At 65.2% G+C, this 12,578-nt stretch overlaps 1 protein-coding gene across 16 annotated transcripts in view; it reads left to right on the top strand.

Annotated features, from left to right (window-relative positions):
* BRSK2 (BR serine/threonine kinase 2) overlaps window positions 1-12,578 on the top strand; it is a 61,374-nt gene that overhangs the window by 34,807 nt on the left and 13,989 nt on the right. For 15 of the 16 annotated variants that reach the window (XR_012013787.1, XR_012013789.1, XR_012013786.1 and 12 more), the window contains exons 2-12: window positions 1,474-1,568; window positions 2,646-2,731; window positions 5,300-5,440; window positions 6,514-6,630; window positions 7,245-7,278; window positions 7,431-7,499; window positions 7,578-7,724; window positions 9,587-9,618; window positions 9,947-10,111; window positions 10,225-10,322; window positions 10,408-10,558. Coding sequence is in view for 12 of the 16 variants with exons in the window: in XM_072790462.1 (XP_072646563.1) it covers window positions 1,474-1,568; window positions 2,646-2,731; window positions 5,300-5,440; window positions 6,514-6,630; window positions 7,245-7,278; window positions 7,431-7,499; window positions 7,578-7,724; window positions 9,587-9,618; window positions 9,947-10,111; window positions 10,225-10,322; window positions 10,408-10,558 (1,135 nt within the window). In the remaining 4 variants the exon portion in view is untranslated. Of the gene's footprint in view, window positions 1-1,473; window positions 1,569-2,645; window positions 2,736-5,299; window positions 5,441-6,513; window positions 6,631-7,244; window positions 7,279-7,430; window positions 7,500-7,577; window positions 7,725-9,586; window positions 9,619-9,946; window positions 10,112-10,224; window positions 10,323-10,407; window positions 10,559-12,578 lie in introns of all 16 variants that reach the window. The other variant, XM_072790460.1, reaches the window with a different exon arrangement.

Genomic DNA, 12,578 nt, shown 5'->3' with positions numbered 1-12,578 from the left:
CGGCATGGGGGGCTCAGCGGGCACACCCTGCCGGGGTGCAGGAGCCCATCTGTCCTTCCCTGAGCACGCTCATAAGCTTCCGGCCCGTGGGCACTGCCCACGAAGGCCTGCGTGGCCCACCAGCTCCTTGCACCTGCCTGGCACTGCTCTGGGCTCTGGGCAGCCCCACGCTCTCTGGGCCGCGCTCACACGCACAGGGAGAGGCTGGCCTGTAGGCCCGTCCGTCCCAACAGCAGGGGAGGGCCTGAGCTGAGCTGGGAAGGACGGCCGTGACCGTGCTCCGTGGAAGGACGCAGAGGCCACATAAAGTTATGGACGTGTGGTCCGTTAAGGGATCGTGTTTTCTACACACATGACAAGGGATTCATTTCCCATAAACATCAAAGGGCTTTTGCAAACTCGTAAGAACCCTCCCCTGGCCCCACGTAAAAGTGGGTAGAGTGATCCCAGGGAGGTAGTGAGCCTGACAGGGAGCTCAAGGTCATGGTTAAAGCAGCAAGAGCTGGACGGGGCAGTGGGGGGTGGGGCGCAGGTCACCCCAGAACCACGGGGTGGCGTGCCGTCAGTCCCGGCTTTGGTCAATTCTGGATAATGCTGTGTGGGCGTCCCTCAGTGTTCACAGAAAAGGCATCCCCAAGCCAGGCTGCAATGCCAGGTGCACGGGTCCCCTGTCCCCCGTGGCCCCACACGCTGGAGGTGGGGCCGACCATTGTGATAACCTTCACATGCCTGCCTGGGAGTGGGAGTCACCTTGGAGAATGTTGGGGTTGGGGCCCGGGCTCAGCACCAGAGGGGGTGTCCTGGGCCCAAGGCCACAGTGCAGTCCAGCCAGAGGTTCTCAGGATGCTGGCGGGGGCCAGGCTGCCGTGGGGAGGTGGGAAGGAGGGAGAGAGGGATGTGGGTGCCTGGCTGTGGTCACGGGACAAGGGGGTGGCAACCAGAACTCAGGTCCTTGAAGTGTGAGCATGAGGACAAGTGAGGGGGTCCAGGGGTGGGGGTACGGGGCATGGCAGGCCAGGTGGTGCCATCCAGGGAGTGGCCTTAGGCCCATCCTGCTGTCCTGGGCACACCAGTGAGCTGGATGCCAGTGTCTGGGCACCTCTGTCCGGAGGTCTGCGGACCCAAGGGAGGTTGACAGGTCTGGGCTGCAGGGTGGCAGAGGCCAAGCATCCAGCAGGAGGGGACCCTAAGGGACCAGGCAGGGGGAGACCCTGAACCTGAGAGCACCCTGGCTTCCCTGCTGGGGGAGATGGGTGGTGCTGAAGGCCTGGGGTGGGGGCTCCAGGAGGCCAGAGGGCTGGTGCCATGGGAGGCGATGTGGTGTGTTCTGGGCAGTGACCGAGGAGTGTGAGAGGCCCACGGCAGCTGTGGGGGTCCCGCTGGGGTGCACTGGGCAGGGCCTGGGCCCTAGGGGGTGCGGGGGGCAGGTGGGACCCTGCTGGCCTGGGTCTGAGGGGGCTTCTCTACCCGCAGGCCTTGTGAAGCTGGGGATTCACTGTGTCACGTGCCAGAAGGTGGCTATTAAAATTGTCAACCGGGAGAAGCTCAGCGAGTCCGTCCTGATGAAGGTGAGCTCAGGTGGGCGGCCCTGTGGTGAGGAGCCCGCAGGACGGTCCCACTCGCTCCGTCCGTCTGTTGCCCGTGCCCGCCACCCTGCGACTGGCTGTCCCCCATTCCTGCCTGCTCTCTCCTGGCCTCAGCCGGGGGCCTGGGAGGGACAGGGACAGGCCGCATCCTGGGCACAGTCCTGGTGCTGTGCCAACCCGCTGAGATAGCCAACTGGGCCTCAGTTTCCCTAGTCAGATTAGGGAGGAGGCCCCTGCCTCTGAGGAGGGAAAGAGGAAGTGACAGTTCCTGGGGGACCGCACAGCCCCTCCTGCTTGCCGCCCCTTCCCTCCCCGGTCCTGGGAACCCCTTGTCACCTTTGGGACAGGTTGCCGGGCGGAAGGGGTTGCTCCAGCCTCGGTCCCCCATCTTCCTGCTTAGCCATGGGTGTAGAGTGCTCAGACCTTTGGGGTGGGGGGGCACGCTGGGGTTCCTATCAGCATGGCTGCCCTCCCCCCGGGGACGGCGCCTCCGTCGCTCCCCAAGACGGCTCCCAAGGGGCACATGAGGGGCCAGCACACCAGGAGGGCAGTGACAGGCTGCCTGGGGGTGGAGGCTTGTGGGGGGACCCCAGGGACCGAAGCTGGGGGAGTTTTAAGGAGATGCTTGCTTGGAGGGGTGAGGGGGGAGCTGCTGGGGGGCAGGCAGACCCTGACCTTGCCTTGGACTCACCGGGACTCACGTGTTCACTTGGGGGCAGTGAGTGCAAGACGTGCAAGACGCCCATAAACTCTGCGAGCAGAGAGACAGGAGCTCAGCGGCAGGGCCAGGGTGGAAGGGCCGGAGGCAGCCCCCTTCTTTACAGGGGTACAGACCCCATCGTGAGGCTGGACCTGCTCCAAGCCTCCTGCTGCCCCCGCGAACCTAGCGAGGGTGTCCAAGGGGGCATGGCCCCCGCAATCCCCCCATATCCCCACCAGCCAGGGACCGAGGGCAGGCACGGCCTGGCCTGGGGCTGCGAGTAGGAGGGGACGGGGTGGGTGGAAGCAGGGGGCAGGGGAATGAGCCTGCCCCCAGCTGGACCTCTCCCCCCAATGCAGGTGGAGCGGGAGATCGCCATCCTGAAGCTCATCGAGCACCCTCACGTTCTAAAGCTGCACGATGTTTATGAAAACAAAAAATATTTGTAGGTATTGCCGGGTCTGGAGAGCCGGGGTGGGGGCAGAGGTGAGGCCGTGGGGCCTCGGGGAGGGCACAGGCAGCCCCTTGGGCAGGGGGCCCCGGCGGCAGAGCTCGCAGGAGGGCTCTGAAGGGCGAGCCAGGCTGGCAGCCGGGGTCAAGCAGCAGGTGCCCTGGATCCCAGTGAGCACCCCCAGCCCTGCCACTGCCAGGGCTCCCAGGGACCCTCCGTATTCCCACTGAGCCCCACCAGCTCTCTCACGGGACTGGACCCCAGGGCCGGTTGGCGCCCCTCACCGGTCTGCTGTCCCACCCTCCCTGGGACGTCCGGTTCCCATGGTGCTGAGAGGCTGACCTCCGAGGCCAGCGGGAATCCCACATCTCGGGCACCCCTGGGTTGGAAAGTGGGCCCCGTCACCCCCCAGCCAAGTCAGCAGCTTTGTGGCCTCCATGAGCTCACCTGGGGTGTGGGTGGCGGTCACTCCCAGGGTCACGGCAAGGGGGCGTCCAGCCGTGTCACTGCTGCCTGTGTGACTGCAGGAGGGCCTCGGCCTGTGATGCATGCACAGGCCCTCGGGGAGGGGCTCCAGTGGCACTTCCTTGGGGACGTTGGGATTGAGGGAATGTGAGCAGGGGGCTGGCCCAGGGGACCCTAGAGGGTGTCTGATGGATGGGACCAGCTGGCCCCAGGTGGCCATCCCCAGCCTGCCCAGTTTTCCGGGCAGCGGGAGTTGGGGCACGAAGCTGGCTGCCAGGGGCTGCCCCGGGGGGAGCAGGAAGGCTCGGGCCTACAGATGGAGGACGGGCCCCCAGTCCAAAGCCCAGACCCTCCCACAAGTTACTCCCTCTTTGAGCCTGTTCCTCATCGCTGTGGTGTCCCCGCTGTGTGCCAGCCAGAGGCCCAGTGGCATGAGCGGCCAACTCCAAGTGTTTGAGGGTCAGGGGACAGGAGCTGCCCGGTCAGTACAGGTGTGGGGGTGCCGGGTGGCAGGTCGTGGTCCTGGGGCCCCTGACCGTGGTGAGCAGGACCTCTGCCCCGAGACACACACCTGCATGACCCTCACCATCAGCCTGATGGGGGCCCCCCTTGCAGCATCCAGCAATGTCCCGTGAGCTTGGGGCAGGTGTTGGCTGCCTCCACATACAACAAGCAGGAAACCCATCAGCCCTCATTTTTGCTGAGATCCTGGGGAGGACAGACTCAGGGGTGGGACGAAGGGCAGAGCCTTCGGCCCCAAGGAGGCCACCTCAGCGGGAGTCAGGAAGCAAGGGGGGGGCGCCTGGGACAGCAGGATGGGGCGGGGGGGGGCACAGCCCAGGTGAAGGCCCAATGACAGGGACGCCGTGCCCAGCACGAGGATGATCAGGGCTCCCCAGGACTCAGCCCCAAAGCAGCCCAGGGAGCCTGCAGGGACCTCTGCCAGCGAGGGCAGGCTGTGGCCTGTGCTGTGCTTGGATCCTCCTGCTCAGGAGCAGGGCAGGACCCCCAGGATGGCGCCCCCTGCCTGAACCCCACTAGGGCTCCCTCCCCATCTCCAGCTCCACTCCCTCACCCCCACTCCCACCTAAGGCTCCCTGTGCTTCCACCCCCACTGACCCTTCCATTTCTGCAAGACCAGCAGCTCCTGGGAGGTCCTGCAGGCATCATTGTCCACACGTCCTGGGGGCCATCCTGCACCTCCCCACCTGCCTTGGGGAGGCTCCCCCCGCAGCCACCATCACTAGGCCAGAGACATCAGCAGGCCAGAGACAGCCTGCCCTGCCCCTCCCGCTCTCCCCATCCTGCCCTGCCCCGCCCCACCGTGGCCCTGCACAGTAGCCCAGAGGGTCCTCAGTCCCTGGGCCTGGCCAGTGACATGATGCAGCAGAGGGGAGTGCCACCCCTTGAGGCCACCGCCCCAGGGCAAGTGCCCTGCCCCAGTGTGTGGGCATTGAGGCACTGGCCCACAGAGCCAGGAAACCCAAGGCCCTGTCAGAATCTTCCTGGTGGCCCAGTCCTCACCCCCTGCACCTGTCCAGGCCACCAGGCCATGCTGAGCCAAGGCGGGGGACAGTTACCACCTGCCAGCTGCCCCCCCCCCCCACTCAGGCCCTCCTTCCACACTTTTTCTTCCATCTTCCAAGAACCAGTTTGAGGGCCACCCCTGGGGGCCCCCAGCCATGCCTTGCTCCAGCCCCTTGCCCACCCTTGGGTCTGCCTTGGTGGCCAGGGCTCCCCGAGGGCCTGAGTGTCTGCTCTGGGAGCCCAAGTGGGGCTAGCCAGGGGGAGCCTAGAATAGTCATGACCCCAGCTTGCATGGGGGTCAGTGGCCACAGTGTCCCTCAGCCAGGGGGACAGGTGTGGCCCTCCTCCCAGACTCCCCGCATCAGGCCACCCCCCGCCCCGCCCATGGCTGCACTGGAGGCAGGCCTGCCGGGAGGTGGGCAGGCAGGCAGGGCCCCTCATGCTGAGGGTGCTGGACGCTGGGACGGGCTGGTGGCCTGCAGCCTGCGGCCGGTGCTGCTGTGGCCGGGTGGCCCCGAGGCGGGCTGGTCATACCGCGTGCAGCCACCCGACGCCCACCTGTCCCTGCAGATACCTGGTGCTAGAACACGTGTCTGGTGGGGAGCTCTTCGACTACCTGGTCAAGAAGGGGAGGCTGACCCCCAAAGAGGCCCGGAAGTTCTTCCGGCAGATCATCTCTGCGCTAGACTTCTGCCACAGTCACTCCATATGGTGTGTGCCCCAATACCACTAGGTGCCCCCAGCCCCACCAGCTGACCCCTCCCGTGCTAGGGCGCCTCCATCCCCCCAGGCAGGCCCTCACCCCCTGCCAGGGGCCCATTCCCCACCAGGTGGCCCCTACCATCCCCATCAGGTGCTCCCATCCCCCATCAGATGCCCCCACCCCCCACCAGGTGCCTCCCATCCTACCAGGTGCCCCTTCCACTGTCTCCCATCAGGTAACCCCCCATTTCCCATCACATACCCCCTACCCCACATCAGGTACCCTGCCACCTCCCATCAGGTACCCTTCTACCTACCATCAGGTGCTCCCATCCCCCATCAGGTACCCCTCCACCTCCCATCAGGTGCTCCCATCCCCCTTCAAGTACCTCCCATTCCCCAAGGTACCCTCCACCCCATCCCCCATCAGGTACTCCCCATCCCCCATGAGGTATCACCCATCCCCTATCCAGTGCTCTCCGTCCTCCATCAGGTGCTTCCCACCTCCCATCAGGTACCCCCGCCCCCCATCAGGTACCCCCATACCCTATTAGGTAACCTCCCACACCCCATCAGGTGCTCCCTATCCCCCATCAGGGACTCCCCATACCCCATCAGGTACCCCCCAACCTCCCTATCAGGCACCACCCCACGCCACTGGGGCAGACAGTACTCTTTCTATTGACCCCCTTCAGGAGCATCAGGAAGCTTATGTCAGGTGTGCACCCCAGGCTCCAGGAGCCCCCTCCTCAGGTTTCTTAAGAGGTCCTGGGGCCAGGCCACCAGGCCATTGGGGCCATTGGGGATCCCAGGTTGGCCTCAGCTCAGAGCACTTATGGTGGGTGGGGGGCCCAGAGAGTAAAGCAAAGCTTGCCCCAGGGTGGGTGGGAGCATGTGGTATGACCCCAGAGGGTCCCTGTTTCTCTGTCCCCAAGACCACAGCTGCCAGGCAGGCGACTTCCCATTGGCTGCCTGTGACATCACCAGGCTGGGTTGCCATTGGCCCCATGCAGCGTGGATGGGCTTTTGGGGAGGGGAGGCAGCTAGGGGCTGGTCAGCCTCAACCCCGCCTTCCTTCCCAGCCACAGGGATCTGAAGCCGGAAAACCTCCTACTGGATGAGAAAAACAACATCCGGATCGCCGACTTCGGCATGGCGTCGCTGCAGGTTGGCGACAGTCTGCTGGAGACCAGCTGCGGGTGAGCGGGGCTGCCGGGCCAGGAGAGGGCCAGGCTGCTGCCCCCGAAGGCCCTGCCCTGCCCCCAGATGCCACCAGTGGTCTCGGCTGCGCAGCCCGGGGAACCTGGAGCCCCAGGACCTCTGGCTCTGCTCCCAGCCTGTGCTGCAAAGTGCGCTGCAGTGAAGGGGCCCTGCCTGGTGACCAGTGAGGCCCAGGCCTTCCCTCGGCTCTCCCGGCAGACCCTGGAAGGCTAGTCTGGTCCCGGTGGCTGCCTGCTTGCCCAGAGCCTCAGCGTGGCCATCTTCCTGCTGTGTGCACTCAGCCCCATGGCCCTTCCCGGGACCAGGATGGCAGCAGACACCCTTGAATGTGGCTGGGTCCGCAGGCTCCCGTGCCTCCGTGTCCCCCAGAAGCACGCAGTAGGGATTAGGTTGTGGGGAGGTTGGCATCAAAGCCCCTTGAGCCTCCTCGTGGGTCTGGGGGCCCCCCAGAGGGGCATTACTGCAGGCGGAACGTGCCTCCAGGTGTCTCCATTGCTGTGGTCCGGGGGCAGCCCGGAGTCCAGGCGGGGTGGGACAGCCAGGGTAGACAGCAGGTCCCGAACCTCTGCCTGACTGCCGCTTTTGCCTCCAGATCTCCCCACTACGCCTGCCCCGAGGTGATCCGGGTAAGTGGCCTCAGCCCCCCACGCCCTGCCCTTGTCGCCACCCGAGCCTTGCAGATCCCCAGGCCCTGGCCAGCTCCCACACCCTGAGCCTGGGCGCCCCCATTCCTGCGGAGACCAGCCGTTCACCCTGGCAACCCCACTGCTGCCCACAGGGGGAGAAGTACGATGGCCGCAAGGCAGACGTGTGGAGCTGCGGTGTGATCCTGTTCGCCCTGCTGGTGGTAAGGCCCCCCGCCCCTCCCCCGCGGTGCTGCCTCTGGGCGCCCCTCCCGAGGTGACCCGAGTGCCCCTGTCGGCAGGGGGCTCTGCCCTTCGATGATGACAACCTGAGGCAGCTGCTGGAGAAGGTGAAGCGGGGCGTGTTCCACATGCCGCACTTCATCCCGCCCGACTGCCAGAGCCTGCTGCGCGGCATGATCGAGGTGGATGCGGCCCGGCGCCTCACGGTGGGTCCCAGCGTCGCAGAGGGGCCAGAGGGCCTCCCCTCTCCCCCTTATGCAGCCCACCCACTCCTGGACCCGCAAGGTCCCTGCCTGGGGCCACCATGTTAGGGCCTGGGTTCTGTCTCCAGCGTCTCCTCCCAGGGATGAAGGCTGGCCTGTGCAAGGGATCCCCACCTGTGCTAGTGAGTGTGGTACAGGGGGGCCCTGGGTGTGCACGGGTGTGTGTACATGTATACAGGCGTGTACTTGCATGTGCGTGGGTATGCACATGGCTCTGTGGGCACACACTTGGGTGTGTGTGTGTGCCTGGGTGTGTGGCAATGCACAGCTACATGGCGTGTGTGCACATACACAGTGTGTACTTGGATGTGCGTGGCTGTGGGTATGCGCATGGCTGTGTGGGCACACATAGCTGTGTGCACATGCTTGGGTGTGTGGCCATGTATGACTGTGTGTGCCCAGATGTGTGTGCACAGGTGCACGTGTGTGTGTGTGTGCACATAGGCGTGTAGTTGTGGGTATGTGCATGGCTATGTGGGCACACATGAGTGTGTGCACGTGTGCTTGGGTGTGTGGCCACGCAGAACTCCGTATGCACAAGTGCATGGGTGTGTGTGCACATACACAAGCGTGTACATGTGTGTGTATGGGTGTGGGTATATGCAGGGCTGTGTGGGCACATACATGGTATACACACGTGTGCCTAGATGTGTGGCCATGCACAGCTGAGTGTGCATAGGTGCATGGGCATGTGTGCACATACACAGGCGTGTACTTGTGTAGGTGTGGGTATACACAGGGCTCTGTGGGCATATACATAGTGTGTGCACGTGTGCCGCCTTGCTTAGCTGTGTGTGCACAGGTGCATGGACGTGTGCACATACGCAGGTGTGTACTGTATGTGTGGCTATGTACGTGGCTGTGTGGGCACATACAGGGTATGTGCATGTGTGCATGGGTGTGTGGCCATGCACAGCTGAGTGTGCACAGGTGCATGGACATGTGTGCACATACACAGGCATGTATGTGTGTGTGTGTGTGGCTATGCACATGGCTGTGTGGGCACATACAGGGTATGTGCATATGTGCCTGGGTGTGTGACCATGCACAGCTGTGTGTACACAGTTGCACTGGTGTGTGTGCACATACACAGGCGTGTACTTGCGTGTGCGTGGGTGTATGTGCACAGGTGTGGTTTGGGAGTGCTGGTGTACTTGGAAGGCAGGCGCCCACTGATGCTGGCCCTCGTGTCCCGGGCTTCCCAGGGCCTGGTCAGCGTGCATAGTTGCTCACGAGCACTCCTCATGGCAGCTGGGGGCCGGGGAAGGTCTGAGGGAAGCTCCTACTTCTGAGAGAAGCCCCCCTTGGCCACCTCCGGCCTCCCTAGGGCTCAGCTAGTGCCAGGAGGGCTGGTCCCAGAGCAAGGGCAGCAGGACTCCCCTGGCCAGACAGAGGTGGCCCAGTGGCCAAGAGGCCACCCTCGCCCACCCTCCCAACCAGGCTGTCCCGAGTGCAGTTGAGGGGAGAGCAGGGCTGGCCCCCAAGCCTCCTGCTCACACCTGCACCCAGCCCCTCCCTGTGCACAGGAGGCCGCTCTGCTTCCGTGCTCACGCCCTCTGCTACCCGGCCCCCAGCCCTGCCCCACTTCCTTCTCTTCCACTGGGGGTGAGCAGGGTCAGGGCTGCCTGCCTGGAGCCTCCAGGAACGCAGCCCCTCCCCACGCTCTCCCCCTTCCAGCCCCTTCCTCCCCCCTCCTGTCCTGCTCTCTGCACACTCCCGCGCTCCCCCTCCCGCCCCCTCTGGCCTCCTAACGTGGGCTCCTCCGTCCCTCCTCGTACTAACTCCCTGTTTCTCTTTCCTTGTAGCTAGAGCACATTCAGAAACACATATGGTATATGTAAGTAGCTTCTCCTCCCACATCGCCTGCTTTGCCTGTCACCTGTCACCGTGGCCTGGAGGGCCTGCTAGGGAAGGCGGGGGGTGACCCGGCCCAGCGCAGGCCTGCCCCCAGCCTCAGCCGCTCCTGGCTCAAGGCCCCCGGGCCGGCCTGCGCTGGGCACAGGCAGGACGCAGGAGGTGTGCAAGGGCTGGGCGCAGGCAGAGTAGCAAGACTCGGGGCCCCAGGAAGGGGTGGGCCCCGCCCTCCCGGCACCTCAGGGTGGGGGCGGAGGAGCCCCAGGCCGCGGAGGGGCGGCGCGTGACCCTGCCGTGCCTGTCGTCCACAGAGGAGGCAAGAACGAGCCGGAGCCAGAGCAGCCCATCCCCCGCAAGGTGCAGATCCGCTCGCTGCCCAGCCTGGAGGACATCGACCCCGACGTGCTGGACAGCATGCACTCGCTGGGCTGCTTCCGAGATCGCAACAAGCTGCTGCAGGACCTGCTGTCCGAGGAGTACGTGGCCAGCCTGGGGCCCCTGCGGCCCCTCCCAGGCAGGCGGCCGTGGGGTGGGACCCCCTCCGGGAATGGACCTGCCCACCTTTCTTGGTGCCTCTCACCCACTGCAGGGAAAACCAGGAGAAGATGATTTATTTCCTTCTCCTGGACCGGAAAGAAAGGTACCCGAGTCACGAGGACGAAGACCTGCCCCCCAGAAATGAAATAGGTATAAGGTGGCAGGGTGGCCTGGCCCCATGCTGCCCCTCCCACGCCCGGCGGGCTGCCTGGCCCTGACCCTTGTCTGCACACAGACCCTCCCCGGAAGCGTGTGGACTCCCCGATGCTGAACCGGCACGGCAAGCGGCGGCCCGAACGCAAGTCCATGGAGGTGCTCAGCGTGACAGATGGCGGCTCCCCGGTGCCCGCGCGGAGGGCCATCGAGATGGCCCAGCATGGCCAGAGGTGCGTGCCTTCTGGGAGGACACGGCACTCCGCCTCCTGGTGGCCTGGCCTGGTCGGCACTGGCACTCCTCACTGGCTGCGTGGGGCCTGGCATGGCTCATCTCTGCCCACCCCCTCCCCGGCCCTGGGGCTGGGCCAAGGCCACTGGGCTGTGCTGGACCACGCTGTGCTGGACCACGCTGTGCTAGGGGCTGGGCCGGGCTGCTCGGGCTGCTTGGGCTAGACTGGGCTGGGCTGAACTTGGCTGGACTGGGCTGAGCTGGGCTGCGCTGAGCTGGACCAGGGTGGACTGGGCTGGGCTGGACTGGACTAATAGCTGGACTAGGCTGGACTGGACTGTTGGTTGGGCTGGACTAGGCTGGGCTGGGCTGGGCTAGGCTGGTCTGGACTGGACTGGACTGCTAGCTGGACTGGGCTGGACTGAACTGGGCTTCTAGCTGGGTGGACTGGGCTGGGCTGCTAGCTGGGCTGGATGGAACTGGGCTGGACTGCTACTTGGGTGGTCTGGGCTCGGTTGGACTAGGCTTTGCTTTGTTGTCCTGGCTTGGAGTAGGCTGGTCAGGCCATCCAGAACAGGGTTGGGCTAGACTGGAGTGAACTGGAGTGCTAGCTGGACTGGGCTAGACTGGACTGCTAGCTGGGCTGGACTGGGCTAGGGTGAGCCGGCTGGACTGGACTGCTAGCTGGGCTGGGCTGGACTGGGCTGGACTCTGGGCTAGGGTGAGCCGGCTGGACTGGACTGCTAGCTGGGCTGGGCTGGGCTGGACTGGGCTGGCGTGGACCAGGCTGTACTGGACTGCTAGCTGGGCCGGGCTGGGGTGGACCAGGCTGGACTGGACTGTTAGCTGAGCTGGGCTGGGCTGGACTGGGCTGGACTGGGCTTTGCTCTGTTGTCCTGGCTTGAAGTGGGCCGGTCAGACCATCCAGAACAGGATTGGGCTAAACTGGAGTGGACCAGACTTAGCTACACTAGGGTCAAGCCTTGTTCAGAGCCGCCCAGCAGGCCTGTCCCCACTTGATGCTGGCCCCAGGTTTGGGTCACCTGTGGTAGTGTGGGGGTCAAGGACGTGGATGGAATTCTAGGTAGCGTCCAGGAGCTGGTCAGGGCTGTACCAGCAGCGCCTCCTGGAGGAAGGAAGGGTGTCCTGGTCCTGTAGGGCCTGGCAGGGCCCTTGGCCAATCCTCACCCCAGCTCTGGGCAGGGCCCGCTTGGGGAGACGCCCCATCTTCCTGCCAAGGCAGGGGCCTTTGCCATAGCTCTGGGGCCTGGAGACCACCAGGGCTTGGGGTCCCAGCCCTGGCGCTTCCCCTGGTCAGCTGGGGGTTGAGTGCTGGGGACAGCCTGGCCTTTCCTGGTTTTTGCCAGGAAGCAGCCACGGTTAGCATTAAAATAGGCTGGTGGTCCACAGCTCCCCTGGTGGTCCCAGGCCTTCCTCGGGGAAGTGGGCTGGCTGCACACAGCCCTGGCCCACTGCCCCCGGGCTCCGGCACTGGGGGGCTGCTGAGGGTGGTGGGAAGAAAGTTCTCTGCTGGCTGAGCTCCTGCCCTGACTGTGCCTCGCGTCCTGCTTGTTGGGGGCTCCCCATCTCCCCAGCAGGCCTCCAGGGTGAGAGGCCACCTCTCCCCAGCCCACCCTTCCTGAGCTTCACCCCTGCCTCCCGTTGGACCTGCACAGAGCAGGCGAGTGCAGATGGGGGGCACACGTCATCCCAGCCACCTTGCGTCCCTCCCTCCTCACCCGCCTGGAGTAGGGGCTGGGCACGGGAGGCCACCCTGAGTCAAGTGACCTGCTCTACCTTCCAGGTCGGGCTGCCTCGGGGCGGGAGGAGCTGGGACGGGAGCTGGGACGGGGTCAGCTATGGACCACCCGGGCAGTCCCTGGAGAGCCCCTTCCTCCTGGCACCTCGCATCCTGCCACCGCTGCTGCAGGCTGCGCTTCTCCTTCTGGCTTGGCCACCCGGCGCTGGGCCACAGTGGGCGCCGGCTGGGGTTGGAAGGGTCCTAGGGCTGGCCAGGCCCC

The sequence above is a fragment of the Canis lupus genome, chromosome 21 (assembly GCF_048164855.1).
Source record: "Canis lupus baileyi chromosome 21, mCanLup2.hap1, whole genome shotgun sequence".
Lineage (NCBI taxonomy): Eukaryota > Metazoa > Chordata > Mammalia > Carnivora > Canidae > Canis > Canis lupus.
The sequence above is the reverse complement of the archived record's forward strand: the minus strand, read 5'-3'. Positions and strand labels throughout refer to the sequence as shown.